The sequence below is a fragment of the Lepisma saccharinum genome, chromosome 17 (assembly GCF_977018435.1).
Source record: "Lepisma saccharinum chromosome 17, izLepSacc3.1, whole genome shotgun sequence".
NCBI lineage: Eukaryota > Metazoa > Arthropoda > Insecta > Zygentoma > Lepismatidae > Lepisma > Lepisma saccharinum.
Window position 1 is genome coordinate 16,674,800 of NC_139245.1, and position 25,327 is coordinate 16,700,126.

The 25,327-nt window shown below is 39.3% G+C and overlaps 1 protein-coding gene across 3 annotated transcripts in view; it reads left to right on the top strand.

The window, feature by feature from the left end:
• Window positions 1–25,327, top strand: part of LOC146001554 (pseudouridylate synthase RPUSD2-like) — a 1,108,196-nt gene that overhangs the window by 212,588 nt on the left and 870,281 nt on the right. The window contains exon 1 of one of the 3 annotated variants that reach the window (XM_083139023.1): window positions 20,303–20,523. The exons of the other annotated variants lie outside the window; for them this stretch is intronic. Within the exon in view, the coding sequence (XP_082995149.1) occupies window positions 20,353–20,523 (171 nt within the window). The 5' untranslated portion in view covers window positions 20,303–20,352. Of the gene's footprint in view, window positions 1–20,302; window positions 20,524–25,327 lie in introns of those variants that run through there. 3 annotated transcript variants of the gene reach the window in all.

A 25,327-nucleotide genomic window follows, 5' to 3' on the forward strand; every position in this document is an offset into this window, starting at 1 on the left:
TTTCCTCCGAAACCTGACGTGATAGAAAAAAACGGATTTCGGTTTTGGATTTACCACCCTCGAATTACTAAAGAACAACCATCAGACTCCAGTCAGCAAAATGGACGTAGACCAGTGTAATCAACCTTTCAGCACTTTAGTGACCCTTACGTCACAGAATGATGCCGTCTTGCACCATCATATGCCACTGTGAAGCAGTCCGTAAGACGTCTGACTGCCAAGCCGGTTGATTTTCTTTCGATAATGCCCATGCATAACTCTGGAGTGACCCAGCCTGTCATCAATGGGTACCTGGGGGACGGGGGATTAAGTTAGCCGGTGCATGGTGGTGACCACATCACCTTTAATATTGGCGAGATCGAGAAAGTGTGGTGCCATATTTGCACAACTTCTACGTGTCTTCACGACACGGTACACTGCAAAAGGATGCTTGTCCCTACACCATCAATCCAACTTGTTTATAATGTTCTTGGTAACAACAGAAGCTACATACATATTAACAGGCTGTTTTGCGATATATCTGCATTAATGAAATATTATTAAGGTGTAGTCGAATTGGTAACAGTGAAATCTAATTTTCAAAGCGTTAGAATATTTATACGTTGTTAACTAACATATTTGCTAGCCTTTTTAACAAATGTTAACAACCGACACAGATTACGCAGATGGTAACTTTAACGCGGCTGAAAGAAACCACGCCAGATGCCGTGGCGATCACTTCAATCTTCCCCTGTCAGGATTCACTGACACATGCAGTAAATAGGATGTAAACAGTGTAAAGCCACGACTCTCACTGGGAACGCGTAGCATAGGTTTGACGTGAAATGTGGACACGAAATTCTAAATCCAATGCACGCAGTATCCTACGACGCCTTTCTCCTGCTGACATTATAGGTTTTGAGGCGCTGCAATCTTTATTTTTTTCCTTGCCGTCGCCCAAGCCATCTTTGATAATCCTGTCGTGAACCTGTCTCCTCCGTACGGGTGCCATTTTGGAAGTTAGGCAATTAAATGCGAGGCGAACCGTCGCCCTCGCTGAATAAACCGCAGTAAAAAACTTTTTTAACGGTGTCGTTACGGGCGTCGAGGCAGGGCCCTCTTGTCTGGAAAATTCCGGAAAAGGTAACAAGGGAGAGTAATAGGTCCCCGTGCGATTTTGCGGGAAGGGAAGATGTTTGTTCGACCCAAGGAACGGAGGCGAACAAAGCTTCGTTGTTAGAGCTGCAAGAAGCAAGTCCATTTCCGACAATTTTTTCCTTCCCATAAATGACGCGACTTGTTCCCATGCGACGCCTCAGGAAATTCAGCAGCGAATTCTAATTGCAACAGCGTTTTTTGTCAGACTTTATTCGTTTCTTCACTACAGTGAAATGCACGATGAAATAATTAAATGGATACAGCATGTCACCGTGCAATTTTTCCGTTAAAAAAACTGTGGTTATATATCAAGATAAAGCTGGGATTGCATACATGATTTCAGTATTTAAAATAGAGGCAGTTTAATGTATAAATTTCTTCCTTGCAATAATAATAATAGCCCGTGGCATAACAGCCATAGAAGAGCAAGGCCTACCTACCGACTGCCAGCCTCACTCTCAAATGTCTCAGCATTGGTGAGATATCTAACCAATGACAGGGTGACGTGTGGTCAGCACAACAAACCTCTAGTCGTTGTTGTAGGTTTCCATTGCCGGGTTCATTCATTCCTAGCTCTCAATTTACTCATGATGATGAGTGGCCACCCGTCCCACACACTGACCAAAATCTCAGGAGAAATGTTATTAGTACGCTTTGCCCTTATTTGGGCCTGAAAGGTCACTGAGCGAGATTTCACACCGAAGCGACACGTCCCTGGAGGAGTTCATCAATAGAACGCAGGCTTGTGGAGCCTGTCAGCGCTCATGGGGGAAAGTTAATTTTTAGTATACCATTTCGAAGCACACCGCCCAGTTTCGTTAAAGAGAACCACCACGCTAATCGTCCTACATATCTATCATCCATAAATGTGTCAACTTAACACCACTAATTTCTAGGTCAACATGACCACCTGCTTATCATCGACCTGCCTCTTCACCAAAACACTCTCCGTGTTATAAAGTACTTATCATCAATATGGAGCCCTTGTGATCCTAAGCTCCTACAATGTAGTGGAATGTAGGATATGTGTGTGTGTGTGTGTGTGTGTTATATACATGCACTTCTACATCTTACCACAGACAAGTTAATAGCTTGTGTGTGATCTTACGTTGTCCCAGGTTCTTTCCATCAAAATTAGGGAAACAGTACATTGCATCCTTACATATAGGCAACCTATTTAACACTGGAAAATGCTGGTTGCATAACATCTAGGCAGTAACTATGGATAGAAAAGTTCGAGATGAAACCTCACTTTTTCTGTTCCTGAATTGTACCCACTTGTTACGGCGATTGTACAGAGCATGTAGGAAAGTTTAGAATGTCTTGTCAGTGGTTGTATAACATAGAATAATTATTTGCTGTTCTGTAACTTCGGGAAAACTGTTGTACTGACTTAACGTCTCTTCGCCTTCGAATACTGGTCGGAGAACAGTACAGTGGTTCGAATCGCACTTAAAAATGTATATTTAAATTAGTCCTACTCTGAATTAAAAAGTGGACTTATACCAGTATTTGCGTAGTCTGGCTGGGTTATGAAAAACGTACTTGTCGATAATAAAGAACCAGCACATCCCTAATATAACACGAGATTATCTTTGCATCCGGTGAAACTACAGTGAAATACGCCCGCTCTGTAAGTTTGGAGCCACGCAAAAATTGAAGCATGCATCTTATATAAGTCACCAAGAGTTATCCAAGTCTCTCAGTGGTTACTGGGTAATTTGAAATCGAAATATCTCAAAATCGAAGTAAATTCCGACAAATATCAGTGCCAACTGCGAATTTGTGCCACGTGGTTGCATACATAAAAGATAAATCTACATTTTTCTGAGGTTCGTAGCATCGAAACGAGACATCAACAGTAAAACGTTGGCCTTGACGTCTTCTTGACCTCTTCTTTACGTTGTGAAAGTCTTTCAGTGTTGCCGACCTCCGTGGCGGAATGGTTAGCGCAGGGCGCTAAGACGCCAGAGTCTCTGATTTCGAATCCCTGACTTGGAATGTGTGTTCTTTGTCAGTAGCCTTTCATCAAATCGCTCATCCTCATCTTCGTGATTAGCCAAAAGTGGCAGAAAAGCGTTGTGAATTAAACCATGTCAATTCATTAATCAATTCCCCGGCCGGTTCAAATCCGGGAACTTTTCTAACGATGGAAGCGGCCCCGGCGCCCACCCAGCGTCGAATAACATGGGTACCTGGGGGAAACCCTGGGGGGGTAAAGGCGGTCAGGGGCGTGATGCTGATCACATCACCCCCACTCACGACCGGATCAAGAAAGTGTGGGGCGTTACCCCCACACCCCCTATACGCCTTCATGGCGTGGTGCTATGCACAGGGGAGCACTTTACCTTTTTTACCTTTTTTCAATTCATTAATCTGTAGGTGTTGTATGGCGACACCCTGTATGTCCTGTCGAGCAGTTAGCAGCAATAGAGTGCTAAACTTATGCTATGAAATACAATACCAATTGTGATCGAACACCGATTTAAACGCAGTATTTTCAGTGAAACGTGCGAAAGCTGACGAAGCTAATAACAAACCGAAAAAGCAAACAATAATTAAATCACACGATAAGGCAAGCGACGAAAAGTCGAAAGCAAGGGATAGCATTGGATATCCAACCATATACTGCAATGTTGATATAGAATGTACAGTCGGTATATTAACGAGCGTAATTTTTCGGACGAACGATCAAAAAATGCACGATTAAAAAATCTGTTACGATGAAATAGAAAAAAGAACGATTTTTTTTATTCCGTTATTTTGGCAGTAGCTTCATATCTTTCCATGTGGTTAACTGCGTAGTTGGTTATGAATGATTGATCGTGAAATAGATGAAAGGACAAACACTGTCAACCATCTTACCCTGGTTTCGAACAGAGTAGAATGGTTTCATGCTAAATTAAGCGTATGATATATCTCGTCAGCCAGCAAGGCGATCACAAATTGTGCGTACGAGCTACATCGTGCTGGAATTGTTTCATGCACTAGTATTCACACTCCATATTGAAGTAATAGGTTCTGTAGAATGGTGAAATATGCTAGCATTAGTTGTGAAAGCTAGCAGAGATATACATTTTTAAAATGCTGCAAAAATTAAACCGTATGATGTCACACATTAAGTGTTAACCGCAGTAAGAAATATGTAGAAAGGTATTTTCGAGTATACTAGAGCGAACCCATTACACCTCGCGTCGTGCTCTGTATCTCATTAAGAAACAGAGATATCGATGGAAAGCGAAACTTGTTTAAAAGAAAATAAAATTTTAAAATCCCGTAATTCGGAAATGTCCTTTTTTTTTTTTACATAAAATTTACATGCTTGCTCAGGGAAACTGAATGAACAAATTATGCAAATTAGTCCAAATCGGAGAGTGCTGGTTGCAAATTTACCCATTTTCCGGTGTTTTGACATGGATCATCCATATCTTTGTCTCTTCAATTGTCTGCCAATGTGCCGCATTAGCCAAATAGATTTTGCCACACACACACATCCGCCTCGGCAACCAAATGCATTGCGTGATCGTGTGACGATCTCGCTGCCAAAGGTTCCTGGTTCGAGTCCAGACATGGACATGGGCGAGTCTCTGTGAATGAACCTTCCGCAATTTCACCTAACCATCACCCGTCCTCATCGTCGCGATTAGAGTGGCAGAAAATCGACGCAAAATAATTCGAAAGTTCCGTAATAACAGCTTGTAACTCGTGGTTCTGAGTTCTTTCACATTCGCAGACGATCTTTGAAGTTTCGATAATTCGATGTTCTCCCTGAATTTAAGAATATTCTTTTTTACTCTTTGTTATATCATTACATGGTCCACACGCATGCCTTGCGGTAAAAGAATAGATCACATCGCGCAGGAAAACTGAAAGAAGAAACGGAAGTAAAGAAGATTGGATCAGATCCACCCCGACCTCTTTATTTGTTTCGGAAGCTCTGCAGCTTCTCCGCCAGAAGTAATTACTTGAAGTTTGATTGCAATATTTGTTCTACTCTTCTCCTCCAACCCTCTGTCGCGTCCTTTTGCTGACAGAATAAAATGAATCTTACTCGTGATTCAATTAATTTGCGTCGTTATTTGCCCGGGGCAGGTATAAAGGGGACTTGACTCATAATACTTCTTTGGATTTCCGACAAAGAAATTAAACGAGATTGTGAAATATTTTAAACTTGCCCCATTGTGTTGCTTCACTTTGATTACTTCCAAGAGTGTCTTTTGTGCGACGAGAACAAAAGTTCCATCTTGGATGTTACAGACAAGATGAGTTACGCACTATGCGTTTTCACATTGTAACATTAATCAGTGATACACCGTGTAGTGCTTGGTTACCACACTAGATTCGAACTTGAAAACCCTATATTGAAAATTGTTTCTGCAGCTTCACTTCGTCATAAACACCAGTACATTTTTAATAATATTTATGCATATACATTTTACAATACAGTTGTAAACTACTGGACTTGTTAAGTCTTAGATTCTGGGTCCAAATCCACAAAGTCTCTTTATGATTGGCTGATTATTTGGTTGCAATCGTCTGATTATTTGTGTATTAGTTCATCTTCCTTATTATGATTGATGTGAAGCACGAAAATTAGCTTAAATAATAAAATACTAATCACAATTTACACCTTCAGTAAAGGGCAAAACATACTCACAACAAACGACTTTTCTTATTGACGTTTTTGCTCCTCATGCTTCGTTTCGACCATATCCATGCAGCCACGTACTGGAGATTCATGGTTTCACACATACTGTATTTTCTGTATTTGTACGGTACGGACAAACTGTAAATAATGGAGGCAAGGACTGCCCCTTCTGGAGTGTAAATACTTCTAAGAAAAACTTATAAATCCCTTCTTTAATGCAAAAACATAAAATAGAATATGTTTGTAGCATGCATTGGAAAACGTTATTAAGAAAAGTTCGTCTTGATATTCCCCACACGCTGTGCAAGTTGTTCTGCATCCTATGTAGATACATATGCATGTGTGTCATTCATTTGAACAGTTACATTCATCCTCACTGGCATCTGTGGTGAAGTTGTTGGCGTATAGTGCTATGCAACTATGCTCCTTTGTGAGTGTTCGTCGCATCATCTATTTCGTTAGTTAATCTTAAATCTCTATTTTTCCGATCAACCTAGAGAGGCAAGAAAGCAACGCAGAATAGTCAAAGTAGAAAAAAGAAGACTTCCATTCTTATCGTCGCGATTATCCTGTCGAGGTAGGAAAGTAGATTGAATAATTAACTTATCGGAAGTGGAAATGGGTATTGAGATATATTTCTACACTACAACTGTGCATATATATATATATATATATATATATATATATATATACACACACACACACACACATACACATACATATATATTGTGGAACGATTCAAGGGAGACTGTAAAAAAGTAAAATCTGTCTCCAGACATCAGTGCTGGGTCAAGCGACAATATACTGCACAACTACACAAACGCAAACCAGTGAACGCATCAATATGTATTCCGATTTCTATGAAAATCACGCATGAACTATAACATCGATGCAAACAATCGCATATTTATAAATATTTATATTGTCTAATTCGGAATACTGTTTCAATGTTCCTTTCGTAATGTTTGATTTTTTGGCAACTACCCACTAATTTCCATGTCATGAGTGAAGCGACAATTTCCGATGCAATACCGTCACTACGCTATAGAAATGGGTGAATTGTATGGCTAGCATGTAGGTTTTCCTTCAATATTGTGTAAAGTTATCAACCAGGTGAGTTATGGAAAGTTTCGAAGCTTTCGAGTTCTAATGTTAATCTCATGTCCCTTCAATCCTCGGAAACCTTTTCCGTGAATGGTTCGTGGAGCTATCCGTGCATTTTTCTAATTTTGAAAAACGAATGTAACTATGTTTGATCAGAAAGTTTGATGTTTCCTATTTTACTCCGTCCACCTGCTCTATTTTTTAGTTCCTGATCTGTACTTGTGATTTCTAATCTGGTTCCGTAACCGGAGCTCCAGTCCCTTAATATCTTAACCATGATGGATCTCGTTCCTGCTCACGTTACATATGCGAGCAGGCATCTTTAACACTTTCTGGATGACTTGTCTAGGTGTAACGGTCCTCAGAGTAGATACCTGCATTAATTTTTCAGTCAGGATCCAGGAAGAAATTCCGCGAACGTCTTGATTAATGCTCTTTCCGAATTTGTTCCCACCGACCTGTCTCTAGTCCTCGAGGGCGAAAGTGCTCCTGATTGATCGAAGCAGGTGGCCAGCGGTTTGCTGTCTCATCGCAACAGCGGGAGATGCAAGAGGAGACCCCGTCTCCGATGTATCGTTTTCTGAAGTATCCGCCGACGGCCATCGGACCTTGATCATTGAGCTGGAGCATTGCAGCACCTGCTCTGGTGATGATATACGCGGTCATTGCCTCCTGAGACTCGTTTCCATGCCAACTTCCGCATCTATTTTTTTTGAAGTCATATCCACCCGCACCTTACTTTTTATTCCGTAAATAGATCTAGTCTCCTAGTCCTCTTTTTCTGCACTGAGGAGGTTCTAGCTAATGTGACTGATCGTCTAGATCTGAATGGTATGAATTTGCAGTGAGAGACGTGATGTATTTGTACCCCGCCTTGTAATTTAGGAATCAAGGGTTTGAAGTTTCCATTTTATTTGTATTTAACCATTTCTGCCTCTTTAGGTAATTACGACGATGAGAATGGTTAGATGAAATTGTTGAATGGAAATTCTTATGCCCAGGCCGAGACTCGAACCCAAGAACTTAGATGACAAGATTTGAGTCGACTACTGTAGTATATGCTGATCCGCTTCGGTTGCTGTTCCATTTCGACTGCTTTCCTAAAAAAAGATTAACGTTCATTTGCTGTAGGCTACTTGAATGCATATCTGAATTACGTTAACGTCGTTGTCTCCTAGTAAGTTTACCAAGAGTTAACTCCTACCCAAAACGTGATTTTAGTGTAATTGTTTCCAAATGGTGGAGTGTGTCAAAATATGTTTACTAGATAACTTGTGCTTAGTTATGTAACGTATTCCCTATTTCATATGGATCATTCTTTGGTAATACGTGAATTTTCTTGCTACGTTGTTGGAGACGCATCGACACAGAAGGGTAGTTTTTGGACGATCATTCTCCACCCCCAACCCCTTTGGAAGCCTGTGATCCCATCCAATCAATGTGTTGGTTGGTTTGAAAATTATAAACATATCGAACAGTTTGTTATTTGACTCAATGTGTCATTTGAAGTGTACGAGGTACGTCACAAAATACGTATTTTTCCTGCAATACAGGCTTTAATGCAGAGAAATTGAAACATGTTAATTTTGTTTTTAATTACGATAATGGCCAGTTTTGAAATTACAGAATGATCTATACAATTACTTCTAGAACACTGAAATGTTAATAGGAATAGAGAGAAATGGTTACTTCCAATAAACCTACATTTTTCGATATAGAAACCAGATAACAATGGCGATGACCAGTGAAAAATTCCGTGTGTCACTAACGCTCAAAGGGATGCTGCTTGACGGAATTTAGTTTTGATACGTTTTCGATGTGTTATGCAAAATCCCACATGCATTGCCACGCTCCGTCAACAAGTCAAAGTTTACTGGCAACTTAACAAACTTCTTCGTATCGGATTATTTAGCAGTGGGCAACACAAATTTAAAATTAACTTTGTTTCATTGTGGAAAAATAATGTTTTTGTTGCTATTGTTGTATATAATATATCGAGAACTGAAAACAAAAATCTCGGAGCTGGTTGCGTCATTGCCGTGTAATGAAGGGTTCGATCTTAGAGGTGGAGGCACAAGTGGTTCGGATCCCACTTTAAACTGTAGGTCCAGTCCCGCTTAGCCTTACTGTGCATAAAGTGGACTTGATTTAAAACACCAACTCAACTGAAACTAAAATTATCGGAGCATGTTAAGCTGTCTCGTCAACATATCGACGCAACAGCTATTGGATCCTGGCGCAGAAGATAATACTGTGGGAACACGGTTGTTCATTTATAGACTTTCTAGACGCTGAGTGGAGATGGCTGGAAACTTGATATTTTCAGATAGGAAATGTTTTCAGAAAATTCAATTTACCAGAGGAACGCTAATACCGGACTTTTTCCTCCAGGGACAGTTCCTGCAGTAAAAAATTGATTACTCTTCAAAGGAGCCATTTAATTCCCTCCTTTCCTTATGAAAAGTTCTTATCTTTATACTTTGTGTAAGGGGGGGGGGGCGATTTTTTTCAGTGGAAAGGGGATGGAGAAGAGAGTTTGTTTGTGCTATCTGAGTTGGCCGAAAGCATGAATAAAGAAGGTAAAATTGTTTTTATAAAACTAAATCAATTATATTTTGTTATTACATTTGTGACTTCCTTTGTGTATAATAAGCGCTTAAATTCATTTGAGGCTTACGATGTAGTGTTTGACATTTTTGTTCTCTTGCCTGAAACAAGCTGAGCCTGTTTGTGGGAGGGGCATTAACCCATTATTCGACCCGGTGACTTGTTGAGTATTACGGGGGTGTTATGAGTTTCGGAGGGCACCCTAAGTGTGAACTTCTGTAGAGTTCTGTGTTGTCTCTCGTCTTTTCCATGTGTGTGATAAGTAGGCATAGCCATCTATGGCCAGTGCCTATTTTGTTCCTTTAAGTGAAAATTGAAAATCGTTATAGATGTCTACGATTCAGACTGTAGGGAGTATCTTAATGTGGCCCAAAATACCCTTAAATGGTGGCCACTGCCTGTTTTTGCTTTTTAGGCTAAAATTCACTATATCTGTTCTTAACTTCTATTACGAGTTCCTTCCAAAACATAAAATCCATCACTGTGCTACGTTCCTACCACTGCGGGGTGTGAGAGACTCGACACTGTATCTTAACAGACACACGCAGTGATAAGAATTGAGTTAATTACCCACAGCTCCTGCAGTCAGCAACATGAGAACTCCAACAGTTCACACTGGAACCATCTCAGTTGAGTAGAAGGAATACTCGAACTCTAGGATATAAATTTAACCAGTTTTTAGTATTTAAGTTCATTTACAAACATACGAAAACTAGGAACGCGAGACTGAGAAATCGGGTCCTTAAGAAACGTGATTACTGTTTCGATTTCTTTGATATCCGACTGAGCTCGTTCATGAGAACTTGCTCAGTTTTGCTGGGCGTGAGCGACTCAACACTACGCCTGGTAACAGACCCACGCAAGAGCGGATATCAAGAAACCACTCAATTTTACCATGAATTGTCGTCGTATTTATACCCGATTTCTGTATTCTCGAACCCCTGACTAGTAGGTTATAAAGACAAAATATTTCTTCATTTACATTATAGTGTGTAATATTTACAAAAGTTGAGTTTGATAAATCGTTCAATAGATTTGGATACATTTTTTACTGTTAACAAATACTTACACATTTATATTAAATAATTATAGATTGATAAATCTAAGATTAAAAACTTCCGCCATTAATTTATTACATAAAGGTTAGTACATCAACATTGTCTGAATTTTGATAGGTGTTCCTTCGATTACGTCATAATGTTTTATTTATCGGAACAATCAACTCTACTCTTTTTCATCATAACCTATCCTTTAATTTACAATCCTCAACTTTTTACCTTATACATTTTCTATTCATTTCTTGTATGCTGGCCATAAAAAGCCACCTGTAAAGCTGTAAGTGCAAAAAAAATTGTTGAGTTGAGTATTCATTTCTTTATAAATGTTGAATAAATTTATCAAAATAAGCAAGGCGTAACAACTGATTTGCGGAGATGATATCTACTCATTCTGAGCGTTCCTGAAGACATCCTAATTATTGATGTTACATCTCGTGTTCTCCATGTAGATAGAATTGGTTTAAAAGTTCCTTTAACCCCATACATTACTGTTAAAATCTATTCTGAACCTCTTGTTCCCTTTAAGTAATACACTGTTGCCGTAAAATGCGCAAAATTACATTCAGACTTACTGTTTATTGGAAATATTTTTGCATTAATTCCTGCAATTTAAATTTTCAAGTTATCCAATAGCAAGCAACAATTCTGCAAGTCAAAGTAAAATTGTATCTGCTGGTTGTGCGCTATACATTTTTTTCAGGAAGTTCAATTTGGTAACGGACTGTCGGAAGTTGAGACTTAAGCAAGTGCTCGTTATATACATTGTAGTGACGAAAGATGAGTCTTCGAAAATATTTTATTCGGCATTGGCTGATATTACCGAAGGTGGAAGAATGATTTCCCATCAAGTGTGTAACATAAAGATAAGCTACCTTACTCTCTTTGACACACGCTGGTAAAAGAGAAATCTGGCGAAATCTGGCATGGCTCGAGTTGGTATAGCAATGGCATGGTGTTTCAGATATCCGGTTTCGAGTCCTGCTCGAACCTGCGTTTTTCAATTTTTCGCTATATTTCTTGGGTAGACTAGTTAATTTACATGCCGTGGCTATACAATTATACAACACAGTTGGACGAGACGGAATCGAGTTGGAAGTGCATATTTACACATGTTTCTCGCACTTGAAGTTCTAATATTTTTTTTTCTCTTAACACGGCACGAGAATGAACTTGAAATATTGCATTATTCGGCTGGTGGTGAAGTTCTCATAGTTGCTTTGAAGAAGAAAGGGGATAGTTTAATTGAAAATATATCTGTTCGAAGACTAGAACATTGATGAAAATACAACCTATAGGTTTTTGTTCGAGTTTGAGTTTAGTTATAAGTCAAACGTATGCACTGAAATGCTAATTGGGACCGGACCTGCAGTTTAAAGTAGGATTTGATTGATTGATTTGGTGTATTTTACTTCGCTTTTCTGTCATTTTTGGAATATAATCAAAATGTCCATCAGCTATTCATTGATTTCAGAAAAACATATGATTCGGTCAAAAGAGATAAATTATATAATATGTACAGGGTGTATCAAAAAGAATCATCCGATTTCGAAAGGCTATATTTAGGAAACCAATGAACATAGAATCTCGCAGCAAGTTGTACAATACATGTTGTAACATCAAGTTTTACTTACACTAGGTTTTGATTTGTTGCAGGTAAGTGCTTTACTGGTACAGCTCAATCTTTAGTCCGCATCAATAAGGCAACCCACCAACAGGAAGCATTCTGCGTTCTCCACTTCAACAAATGTGAGTCCGTTACAGCTGTGCAGCGTGAGATTCGTCGTCACCACCTACTGCTCACAGTATTCAACGTTGCACAGTTGTAACGAACTCACATTTCTTGAAGTGGAGAACGCAGAATGCTTGCTGTTGCTGGGTTGCCTTATTGATGCGGACTAAAGATGAGCTGTACCGGTAAAGCACTTACCTGCAACAAATCAAAACCTAGTGTAAGTAAAACTTGATGTTACAACATGTATTGTACAATTTGCTGCGAGATTCTATGTTCATTGGTTTCCTAAATATAGCCTTTCGAAATCGGATGATTCTTTTTGATACACCCTGTATATTAGTCGAGTTTGGAATACCTAAGAAGCATGTTAGTATGATAAAAATATACACCAGTGGAACAGAAAGTAAAATTCGTGTGGGTATTAATATGTCTGACAAATTTACAATTCATGATGGGTTAAAACAAGGAGATGCATTATCTCCATTGCTCTTTAATTTTGCCTTAGAATATGCTGTTAGGAAGGTAAAAGAAACTAAAGAAGGACTAAAATTGAATGGTGTGACTCAGTTGTTAGCATATGCAGATGATTTAGACTTACTGGGGGATGATGTGAATACAATTAAGAATAATGCTAAAATATTTTTCAAAACTGCTAAAGAGATAGGTTTGGAAGTTAACAAAGAGAAAATTCAAATACTTAGGAGTAATATTAACAGATGAAAATTATATTAAAGAGGAAATAAAAAGTAGGCTTAATTCAGGAATTAATGTTATTTCTCTCTTTATAAACATTTGTCTTCTCGTTTAATATCTTAGAAACTAAAAGTTGAAATATACGAAACAGTAATTTCCTGTAGTTATATATGGGTGTGAAACTTGGTCCCTTACATTGAAAAAGGAACATAAATTGAGAGTATTTGAAAATAAGATCCTTAGGGAAATCTTTGGACCTAAAAGGGATGAGGAGACAGGTGAGTGGAGAAGGTTACATAATTTAGAACTACATAATTTGTATTCATGTCCAGATATTATTAGAATAATTAAATCAAGAAGACTTAGGTGGGCAGGCCATGTGGCACGAATGAGAGAGGAAAGAGGAATTTACAGGATTCTTGTTGGGAGACCTGATGGTAAGAGACCTGTAGGAAGGCCAAGACGAAGATGGAGGGACAACGTTGAGATGGACCTAAGGGAAATCGGTAGGGATGGAAAAGAGTATATAGATCTTGCTCAAGATAGGGACAGATGGAAGGCCTGTGTTGCTGCAGCCATGAACCTTCGGGTTTAAGAAGGCTAGAGAGTTAGTTAGTTAGTTAGTTTTCTGTCACTTTTGCCTAATTGCGAAGATGAGGATGAGTGATGATACGTATGATGAAATGGATGTAGGGACACTCACAAGAAGCGCCCATGCCTAGGCCGTGATTCGAACACTGTAACCCAGTCGTTTCAAAGTGGGATCCTAACTACTAGTTCCTCCACCGGGTATCGAACCCGGGACCCATTGGTTACAAGGGAATGGCGTTATTGCTACGCCATCAGGGAGGCGCTGTAGGTTTTGGTAATTACAACTGTTGTAGTATTATGTTAACTTAGTAGAAGAGTTTTCTCGGTACCTATTTTCGCTCTTGAGACCTATTTTGGTTAATGTTAATCCGGGAGTCTTAGTTCTGTAATTTCCGACATTTTTAGGTTTACAAAATTCCGATCTATGCTTGTAACGGTCGAGAAACACTGGTATGGAGGAACATAACATTTCTGCAAATCCTTCATCTGGAAAGAGCCCTCGAAATAATTAGCTGCGAATGTTGTTTTATTTGGCGAAGGCCGAGGACTTCCTTCGCCAAGCGACGCTGCAGTACTGTGCGCCAACTGAAAAATTGCCCTCGTCATTCTGCAAAGCTAATATTTCTATAACTTCAGCGTATTTTTTTCGTTGCCACGCCAGGGCGCGTGGCCGCATCCTGTTAATGACATTGTCGCTCACGCGGTAGGCGGCTGGAAAACCGCAGCCGGCGTCCGGAAAATGGTGTTGTAGCCGTAAAGAGGCAGTTTTGGTGATTATGTGGTAGAATTACCTTCTGCCTCCATTACTCTACTTACTGATCTTTATGACTCCGGCGAAGTATATGACTTTTTCTCCGCCCCCCCCCCCCCTAGGTGGACCTTTACGGAATTACCAATAGATTATATCTCTTTTAACAGCTGGAGAAACTTGTAAGCAGTCGAGTAATGCAAGCGACGGCTTACCTTCACGTGCGCATCGCATATTATGCACCATGAAGGCAGTAACAGTAAAGGCTTCCTGACCACGAACTCGCCTTTCAACCCGATCGCATCATATAAGACGAAGACATGTATTTACCCGGAACCCATATGGCGCTATAATACGATATCCTAATATATATTTCTCCATTTAATCGTATTAGAACATACTAACGGTAGTAACCTTTATATGTTAATTATAGTAGTGGGTTAAGAAAATTATTTATTGGGTTTTTATTTTTATGGTTATTAAGTAGAATCTATTTATTAAATAATATAAAATAATTCAGTATTATCTTTAATTTTATTTAATTTTGGAAGTATTTGTATTTAACTTAAAGTAATTGCCTTACTTAATATGTAATTTTAATGTTTATTGAGTTTAGAGAAAAACGAAGTGAATATATCTATATAGAACACCATTTTGAGGGGAGAAAATTGTGTTCTATATAATATGGGAGAGAGAGAATAATTAATTTGGGGGAAAATTTTCGTGAGTTAGTTTCTAATTATAATCTAATTTAATATGATGCATATTATGTAATTATAAAGAGAGGTTCTTATAGTTCTATAGTTCACGTATTATAAGTGTTTCTTTCTCGGGTTCGAATCCCCGCCTGAGCATGTTTGTTCTTTGTGAGTACCCCTTCATCAATTTCATCATATCACTCATCATCATCTCTGCGATTAGCCAGAAATGGCAGGAAAGCGAAGTAAAATAAACCAAATCAGTCAATGTAAGTGTTTTCCCTCACAAGAACATTAATTATATCTTACTTTTTTAATCACACACCGCAGACAATTCCACGCAGTTAAACAGTAAGAGTGGCCTCCCCGATGGCGCAGTGGTAGCGTCGTCGCCTTGTAATCAAGGGGTCACGGGTTCGATAGTGGTTCGGATCCCACTTTAAACTGTAGGTCCAGTCTCGATTAGCCTTGCTGTGTATAAAGTGGACATAAAACACCAACTAAATCAATAAAACAGCAAGAGCGAAAAATCAGGCGAAGTCAGGAGTAGCTCGATAATTCAGTTGGTAGAGGAATGACACGGTAGGTCATAAGACGGTAGGTGTTGCTGAAATCTCTATGAAGTTTAATATCCTTTCAACTTGTAAATTGGTTTATACTTTTGTCACTACATTGAATGCAGATGTGTGTTTTTGCATGCATGTACTGTAATTGCAGATAAGCTGATATATATATATTTTTTAAATCCGTCTTTTCCGTGCACTTGCTATGGTGTATATTTTGTACAAAACAAACGTATTTTGTAAGTGCTTGCACATCTGCCGGTATCTTAGCCATAGCCATTTATTCCTAAAATGTTGTGATATTCTGAAAACCTTATTTTCACTGTTCACCCTTCAAGCTGCTCTCTGCAATATTCCCTTCCTAGTATATCTGTAAAACTCAAATTTGGAGCTGCAGTATTTTGGTTTGTGGTCCTATTACATACGTAAATCACATCGAAACCTTAATATGACCAGTGCAGAATCACATGCAGCAAATTATTTTAATAATTATTATGTTTGAAATTATTATTTCACGAATCGCTTGTACATTTTGTTCCGGTTCGTTATGGCATCTAATGCATGAAAATCATCTCTACTTGTGGATATGGCGTAGTTCAAGAACCAATATATTCTGCTTTACTGATCATTGTAATTGCCTTTAGACTAATACATTGTCACCTAATTTTATAAGGGAGTTTTCAGACAGAAAGTGACATGTGTTGTTGCGGTGTGAAACGCGCGTGTCACTTGTCGCTTGTTGCTTGTCACTTAGGTGTAAGAGCTCCCTAAGGATTGCTCATTCAATGCTTGCGGTGGCCTTGTGGCTAACCAGGCAAGTATCGAAATCTGGAGTCCATAGTTCTACAACTGGGATAAATCGTGGCATCGTTCCATTAATTATTTCCTGTCTCTCATTTCGATCAACGGAATTAAACATTTCCAGTGCAATAATGAAAGCGCAAGTGCGATCAGAGAAAGTTGCAGTAAACTACGACAGGGAAAGGTCTGTCTGCAAGGATAACCAACCAGCAAGTTTCCATGTTTCAATCACGGTTCTCTTACTTGGCTGTAGTGTTGAGGAATGGAACTCTTCTGACTCTGGTGGCGAGGCTGCTGTCTTCTGCTTCTGTTCCATTCTTGACAACTGCAGTTTATAATTATTTTCTGTCTTTATGCAAGATAAAATATTTACATTTTAAAGTTTTTCTTATGTGTTGCAATGCTCTGTGGGCGCGTGTGTATAAACATATGTGACTGCCTGCGGTAATGTCATTGCCTTTTAATCAAAGGGGTCCCCGGTTCGGAAGAAGGTGACGCCACATAGTGGTTTTGGTCCCACTTTAAACTGCAACTCCAGGGCATACAGTGGACTTAAATATATATCGAGCAAACACATAATGTATGTGTGTATATTAATATTAACCCCCGGTAGCTTTAATCTTTAGTGCGTCTGACTACCATGCAAGAGACCCGGGTTCGATGCCCGGCGAGGGAGAACCGGGAGTTTTTCCACCTGTTCAAGCGGCTCCGGCGCCCACCCAGCGTCGTATAAAGTGGGTACCTTGGGAAAACTTAGGGATGTAAGGCGGTCAGGGGAGTGGTGTTGATCACATCACCCCCACCTTTGGCCGTGATGAAGAAAGTGTGGGGCCCTAACTCCACACCCCCTATACACCTTCATGGCGTGGTGCAAAGAACAGGGGAGCACTTTATTATTTTTTTTTCTTTACACACAATGTAAAACTTTCTGTCTGTGTTTAATATTCCAAGCTGTTAGTGACGTTATGTTGACTTCTCATTCTAGGTACAGAGAGGTGACGAACGACGTGAATATATTCACAAAAATAGACAGTTAGTTGCGTCTCGATTTTGTAAACTAACATCAGGCTGCCAAATTTCAGATGCAGAATATTGTAAAATTTAAGATAGCTTCTAACAGTGTAGCGAGCTCTGGAACCACGGGCCCTAGTTTCGAATCGGAAAGGCGTTGACATTTCATTCCACTCTCATTAAATACTCATTCTGATCGCCGCAATTAACGCAGAGATACGGAAAAGCTATTTAAATGGTGAACAATGCATGCACAACTGTACAGAGAAGAAATTAACTCTGCAATACCAGGTTGGTGAACTTCAACTGAGAGATTGGTGAAAATAATCCATTAATTTATCCACACAACCCCAACACCCATTTACAAGAACGCTCCCCAGTTTTCCCAGTACTCCATTTTTTTTCGTCATAAAATTCCATTTTATGGTAATTTTGGCTCTTCCCACTTCTAGATGGTGAACCTGGTGGTGCAGGATAACCTGTGATTAGGTCTCCCAATGGTAAGAGTTGCTATGCATATCGCTGGTTGAATTGACTTGAAACTCTTTATCGTAGAAATTGCTTTCAATTGATTGTCCTATTTCACTGTATACATACAGTATATTAGATTGTATGTATCAGTTTGAACTTCCACCGCACACCGTAGGGTAAATGTCAATTTCAGTTTGGTCTGTTGATTTTATCCATTTGCGTCAATTCCATGGAAACGGCATATCGGAAAGGAAAGTGTTGTAAATGTTCGTATTGATCTTGTTATTTTATTATTTGCGCATACAATTTTATTTCACGATGGTTCTCAACGATATTCTAATACCAATTAATTGAGTTGGGGTAATATTTTCCAAAAACGTGGAATATAACATACCTTAAAATTCACTTTCGCTCGAAAAGTCGGTAGTTCCGTTGTACCATTTACGGTAGTCATATTCTAAAGTATTGTCTTAATTCAGGTAATGCATGTTATTTTTCTATTCTTAAAAGGCTTCTCCGATGGTGCAGTGGTAGTGTCGTCGGCTTGTAACCAATGGGTCTCGGGTTTGATTCCCGGTAGAGGCACATAGTGGTTCGGATCCCACTTTAAACTGTAGGTCCAGTCCCGATTTGCCTTACTGTGCGTAAAGTCGACTTGAAACACCAAATCAAGCACTCAATCAATTATTCTTAAACTTTGATTCTCTCGACTAACATAAGAAGAATGTAAAGGTGAAAATATACAATACAGTATTCGTGCCTGTAGTTTTGAATGGATGTCAAACGTGCTTCCTTATGCTAAAAGACGAACATAAAATATGTTTACGAAAATAGAATTTTAAAGATATTTGGGTACTAAGGAGATGGAACAACATATATGTGTAGAAGGTGACATAATAGTGACCTGCATAATCTACGTTAATACCATGATATTAGTAGAATAATAAAATCGAAAAGACTTCTGTAGGCAGGACATGTAGTAAAACGCATGGGGGAGGATAGAAAAATTTGCTTGGTAGAAATGCTGATGGCAAGAGACCTGTGGGGAGGCCAGCAAGGAGTTAGAATGACAGTATAAGATGAACTTGAAATGTAGATCGTGTAATGCCTGCAATGAGGTGTTAGCAGCGACTTATAGAATCGACTTATCGAATCAGTAAATTATCGGTTGATAGTCATAAAATATCGAAGAAATGATCTCTTTTGTAAAAGGAAATAAATCGTATGCAGGTATCTGCAGGTTCATTTAAATTAACAGACAGGAAACGTTCCTTCGTTACACGTGATTTTTTTCACAGAACCTATCACAAATATACGTAGTAGGAGATTAGTTTATAACAAGATACGTAGTAGGAGATTAGTTTATAACAAGATACGTAGTAGCTGATTAGTTTATAACAAGATACGTAGTAGGAGATTAGTTTATAACAAGATACGTAGTAGGAGAATAGTTTATAACAAGATACGTAGTAGGAGATTAGTTTATAACAAGATACGTAGTAGGAGATTAGTTTATTACAAGATACGTAGTAGGAGAATAGTTTATAACAAGATACGTAGTAGGAGATTAGTTTATAACAAGATACGGAGTAGGAGATTAGTTTACAACGAGAAAAACATCTGATTGTATTTTGAAGGCAGCATGCTCAAAATTGATCGGATGGAATTTCCATCGTACAATATAGGTTATTAGAAAGCATTACATATTTATGATTGTATCGGATCGAAACTTGATGTTCTTGTCACTGTCCAACTTTTATTGTATGAAGCGTAATTAAAAGATCCTCTCCCATAGCTGTCATGTAGTATTGAACTGGTCTGGACCGACCTCCGTGGCGGAGTGGTTAGTACAGCGCGCTAGGGTTTCCGGGTTCGAATCCCGGCCTGAGCATGAGTATTCTTTGCGAGTGCCCATTAATTTCATCATATCATCGTCATCGTCGCGATTAGCCAAAAGTGGAAGAAAAGCGACACTAAATAATAAAATCAAATGAAGTGCTCCGGCCTTTGGTACCCGTGGTGGCATGTAGTGGTTGGTATCCTACTTTAAACTATAGGTCCTGTCCCGATTAGCCTATCTGAGCATAAAGTGGACTAAAATAGTAACTGTGCTGTTGAAATGCAATGAGTAGACTATTAAGTCATAAAATCAGGAAATGTTATTGGGACCAAGTCAAATTTTCTCCAGTTGAGTGCGTTCTAGAAACGTCATTACAGATTACAGGGCGCGTACGGCTCGCGTTTCAAGTAGAGCACATTTTTTCGGCGAACGAAACCAAGCGACCCGTCCTCACGAAGGCAGAGGCGAATTGGTAGTGTGCATCTGAAGAGGTGGTCGATTATGTCCACCCGATGTATTTTTAGGTGGCTCCGTGTTGATTGGTCCCTCCTGCGCTGCGCGGGCGATTGTTCAGCGCTCGGGGTCAGTCGTTGAGTGAGCGAGTGGGAAGGCAGACGTATTGCAGTGTGCAGTCTTCGCTCGGCACGTGCATGGACGGCGTCATGCAGCACCCGTGGTTGCTTCCTTGGGTTCCCTTGCAGAAGGTGGTGGCGGTGCCGATGCCCCTGCATCCGGTCCACGTGCCGACTGTCGTTGGGATCCCCCCGCACGTTCCAGGACATCATCCGATTGCGATACAGACTTTCATCCGGCCCCGCAAGGTATGTCCTTTTTTTCTCTTATTGTCTTACATTGGTTTTAATTTCGATATTTCTTGCGTGCATTCCAGAACTTGTATGGATGATTCTGGTGAACATAATCAGGAGCAACGGTCCTTTGGGAAACAACACATGCCGGGTCCCATCGCCGCTATATTTTCTCTTGCTAAACCGGCCCTCGTGCCGGAGTGGTCAACGTAACGCGCTGTGAAACCAGAAATCTCAGGTTCGAACCCCCGTCATGCATGGATGTATATTTGCGTTTGTCCTTATCACCCCTTCATTCTCATGGTCACGATTGATCCAAGAATAGGAAAAAAAATAGGGAAGGCCACTATTTATTTTCAAGTACATCCAGATTGTTCTCAAGATTCTTGGTCACATCGAGGATTGAACCCGGGACTAAATGCGAATGCTCTTACAACACGGGAGTCCTCTACTTAAACTTACTCGCATATATATGCAACGAAAATAGCCGTTTACACCCAAGGGCTGCTGGCTTGTTGTTGGGGCGACGCGTGGTCAAGTGGTACCTCTCCACTTTTGTAAATAAAACTCCGTAGCTTCATATCATTCTCGAAGTTTCCCAGTTATCCTGACTGTGAAATAGCGAACACCAAAATGAGTATTCCATCGTGGTTGTTGGTTTATTCCTGTCGTGGTAACGGACACACTTGTTGGACCTAAGTGAATGCGTATGCTACGTAACATTTTCGGCATCGGCGTACGTTATTAATTTTTTAGTGTAGCTGTTTAACATAGCCCGTTTTAAATCTGACCAACTTATTTCTTACGTTCGGTATTTTATAAATTCACGGTAGCTACCGTATTTAATATTGAATACCAAAACTTTTGTGATGTGCGTGGATATGAAATCGAACGCAAGCTGAGTGCGAATTCCCAAACATCGGTATCTAATTTGTTGGTCTCATTGAACTGTATGAATCCGATAGTGGTTTCGGCGAGGCGGAAAGTCTGAATGCAAAGTATGTAATGTTCGAAGCACCATGAAAATTGAAATAAAAGCCAGCGAATTATATTCAACTTTTTTTTTCTTGAATGAAATATATGAAAAACGTACAGCAGCTACGATAGTCTCATTTAGTCTCTACTGGACAGATCAGTGAGGAAAGAGGAACTTGAGTTTGATAGTTTCGCACGCTTTTGGATTTTTCCATTTTTAGAGATTCAAGGTAGTGTCATTTTCACGGATATTACTGCGAAGGATCAGCATTGTGTTATTGGCGATAGGCATTTTACCTAATCTAAATATCAGGGCTTGCTACAGTAAGTTGATTGAGACGTAAGCATTTAACATTTATAACGCTGCTTTGCAACCTCAACTTGAAGATAAATCAGTTTTGCCTATCGTCACCTGCAGACAAGTGAAGTTAATTTATTTCGAAATTTAGCCGAAGTAAAATATCTAATTGACACCGGTGTTCTTAGTTTGGAAATAAAACGTCAATATAACAGTGGATCACAGCATGTCAAAGATACTATGTTCCCACTACTATAATAGAAAATACATACTTAAATAAGTAGAGCTAACGTCATTCTTTTTTATATCAGTTTCAATAAGTTTCTTACCTTGCGAAGTAGATGAGTTTTACGGAACTGGCTCGATTTCGAGATGCAAGTTTTGCAATTCTTCCTCTATTATTATCTCTATAATTGCATGTGAACGCTGTGTAACTAACTTTCGTGGCCTTGTAGCTTTTATCCTTGTGCATAGTAGATTTCCTGGACATTCGTTTTATAAATGATTTATTATATCCTACGTTTCGTCCATTCCGTATCACTTCTTGCATACGTATTGTCTTGATTACCCTCTTTTTTTTTAAATATATATATAGAGCCTAGCGGCTTTAGTTGCAAATAGTGTAGTTTTAAGTCTGCATGGTTTCCTTCCGTGTTGTTATTCATTCTACGATTGTATTCTTTTTATCCATACTATTCGTAATTTAAAAAGATAGCCTGCGTTATTGGAGTTGATCGTGGTGAATGGATATTCTGTCCCGACAATTAGGTTACGAATGTCTTCTGAACATAAGCGGCTGCAATAAACTAATATTGTAAACAAGAGGTACTGTGTTCGATTTCCAGTAGGAGCACGTGTCGTATTCAATTTGAAACTTTATCTCCAATCCCGGAGTTATCTATCTGAGTTAATGTGTACTTCGCAAAACTTTGCTAACGAACTAATGCCATTTTTCGCTTATCCATAATATAGATTTAAAAAAGAAAGTAGGCTTGTGTTTTCGATAAAAGTTGTTTACTTCCTTGTAATCAGTGGTGAAACCAAAACACTCACGATAGCTTTGGCAATGTACACTAAAGAAAACTTACGCTATGACGAAGACTAAGGAAATGGGTTCGTAGAGTGCACAGAACAATGAGTCCAGGTGTTGAAGAAAATCATATTCGCCATTAAGTATTTTATCGGCGTCAAAGCACACCAGCAAGCAGCTTTATGTTTGCTTGATATTAAGTCATGTAGTCCTGTTGTGTTTCTTCCCCGACAAGAATGGTTTCAAAGGCGTGAATGGTTCGAGAAGAACAGCAAAATCAGCCTTACCTTCTTTTTCGCTATGTTGCAGAGAGTAAACACTGATAGTAGTAATTTTCTGGGTGTTCAGGCTTCAACTGACAACCTCTGTCTCGCTGTACGTTCTGGAAATACGCGAGAACCGCAGGCTAACGAAGTTATAGTTATATAATTTCTCATGTAACATAGCATTTTTAAATGTAGATATTTCACTTCGGTAAAAGGCTTCCCCCCATAAATAGCCCGTCAACTAATGTACCAGCGTCACTTGTTTATTTTTGCGTTAACCACGTATATATACGATTGAATGCATAATCATCATGAAATTAAAATACTATTTTTATTATTTCATGTTCCGTGTCTATCTCTTTTGGTTTATAGCGACGTTGAGGATGAATGATGACTCGATGAAGAGGATGAAAGAAAGCACAATGAAGCAAGCACCCATGACAACGTCGGAAATCAAATTCTCAGACAGGATGTCGTAAATTGAATATTTAACCACCTAGGTTGCTTGATGAAACTGCTAAAGGACCTTGCGACTATATTATTAATTTTTCTTTCGAACTTCGATTCACTTTGGTACTTACCGTAGATTACACACGTCGATGATTTATTTTGTCTTGTATATTCAAACGTTACGTCAAGTTGAAGACAATGCTAGCGAAGTCACTAACATTCGTTCCTGTTCTGCATTCGAACCCTACAACCCGCTGGCATTAACTTTAGAGTATGATGTCGGAGATTTAGGTCGCGTAACTTTGCCAAACTGGTAATCTCTAATATTAAGGGAATGATTAAATTGCGTTATTGTAATCTGTGGTGTCTGTAGAGAGCGGATTTGTTGGTAAACATGAAAAGTGAAAACGTCCTTGGTCGAGGGACAAGCCCACTCACACGTCCGCGACCTTCGGCGTTTCTCATGGTAGACGGAGGAGTCAGCCAGCTGCGCTGAATAATTTTTAGGTGTGTGTAGAATGGGTGCACCCTGCTACATCAGTATGCTGGAATAAATTACTATTGTCCAGTTGCAGAAAATTTCTCAAGCTTGAGGTCGAGTCTTGTGCGACTAACCTAACTCTCTTATAGAGTTAAAAAATTGAAGCTTATAATCTGAAAACATTCGTTCAGTTTCAAAATTTTCTAACTTTTCTATTAAAAGCATGTCTGTGGTGACACAAAGTCATAACTTGCATTTCGATGCCCAAAACAGAACTAATTGTAGAAGATGCAAACACTGGTGATTGTGAAACGAAATAGGGACGGGGGAGGGGGGGTATATTTTTAATGAATATTCACGTTGCGTGGCTGTGATGATGAGACGGACGGTTCGCCTGTCTTCCCATAATAAGCCACATAAGAAACTACACTGAATACTAATTGACTACCTTTAACGTTGGATTAATGTGAACTGCCATGGAATAATTGCAGGAAGAAAGTGCAGACGTGTAATTTATTTTCTGTGCTGTAAATGCGAGAATTCCGTGCAGAAGGGGTATAATTTTTTTTCGTTTTCTGGCGCACTGTTGGACCTATGTGTATTAAGACAGTGACATTGGTACAAATTCTGCATTAAGATGCCGATTTGATTCGTAAATGTTGCCCAACTACAGAATTGTACTATTGAGCCACTTGCTGGAGCACACCTTTTCCCGTGAGCTGTTTTGAAACGGAACAAAATATCGTGTACAGTGTTTGGCACTGCCCACAAGAGCGACCGTTATGTACTATTAACGTCTAATGGCAGTGAGAAACTAATTAATTCCGAAGTAATTGCTTTTGAAAGTGTGGTGGAAATTGTAGTTCAGGGCGAATCAAGAGCGTTTGAAAATCTTGATAATATATAGGATTTTTATCCTTGATAAGTAGAGCACTGTTCAGGCTGCAAGGAAAATATATCGTATGCTCCACATAGCGTCTATGAAACCATTGGAAATGATGTTTTTGAAATGTGGTGATACACTTTCTCGTAGGCTGAACATAATTTTGCTTTTGTAGCATGTGGTTAACCTTTAGACGTAATGGATATATGATCCAACCACATCCAAATCACTTCTTCACACGAATTCCTTTTCAGTACGGACAGTGTATTAGGTTCGAACCATGCATGCCAGCTGTTTGACTTACGGCTCCGTGATAATTTCTACTGACGATATGATCACAAAGGACTGTCGGCTGTCTGGCCGACGCTCAGATCTTTTCTTTGTAATTTCGAAATCTGCAACCAAGTCTCGAAGTGGATCATTGCCTCTTGGCAAG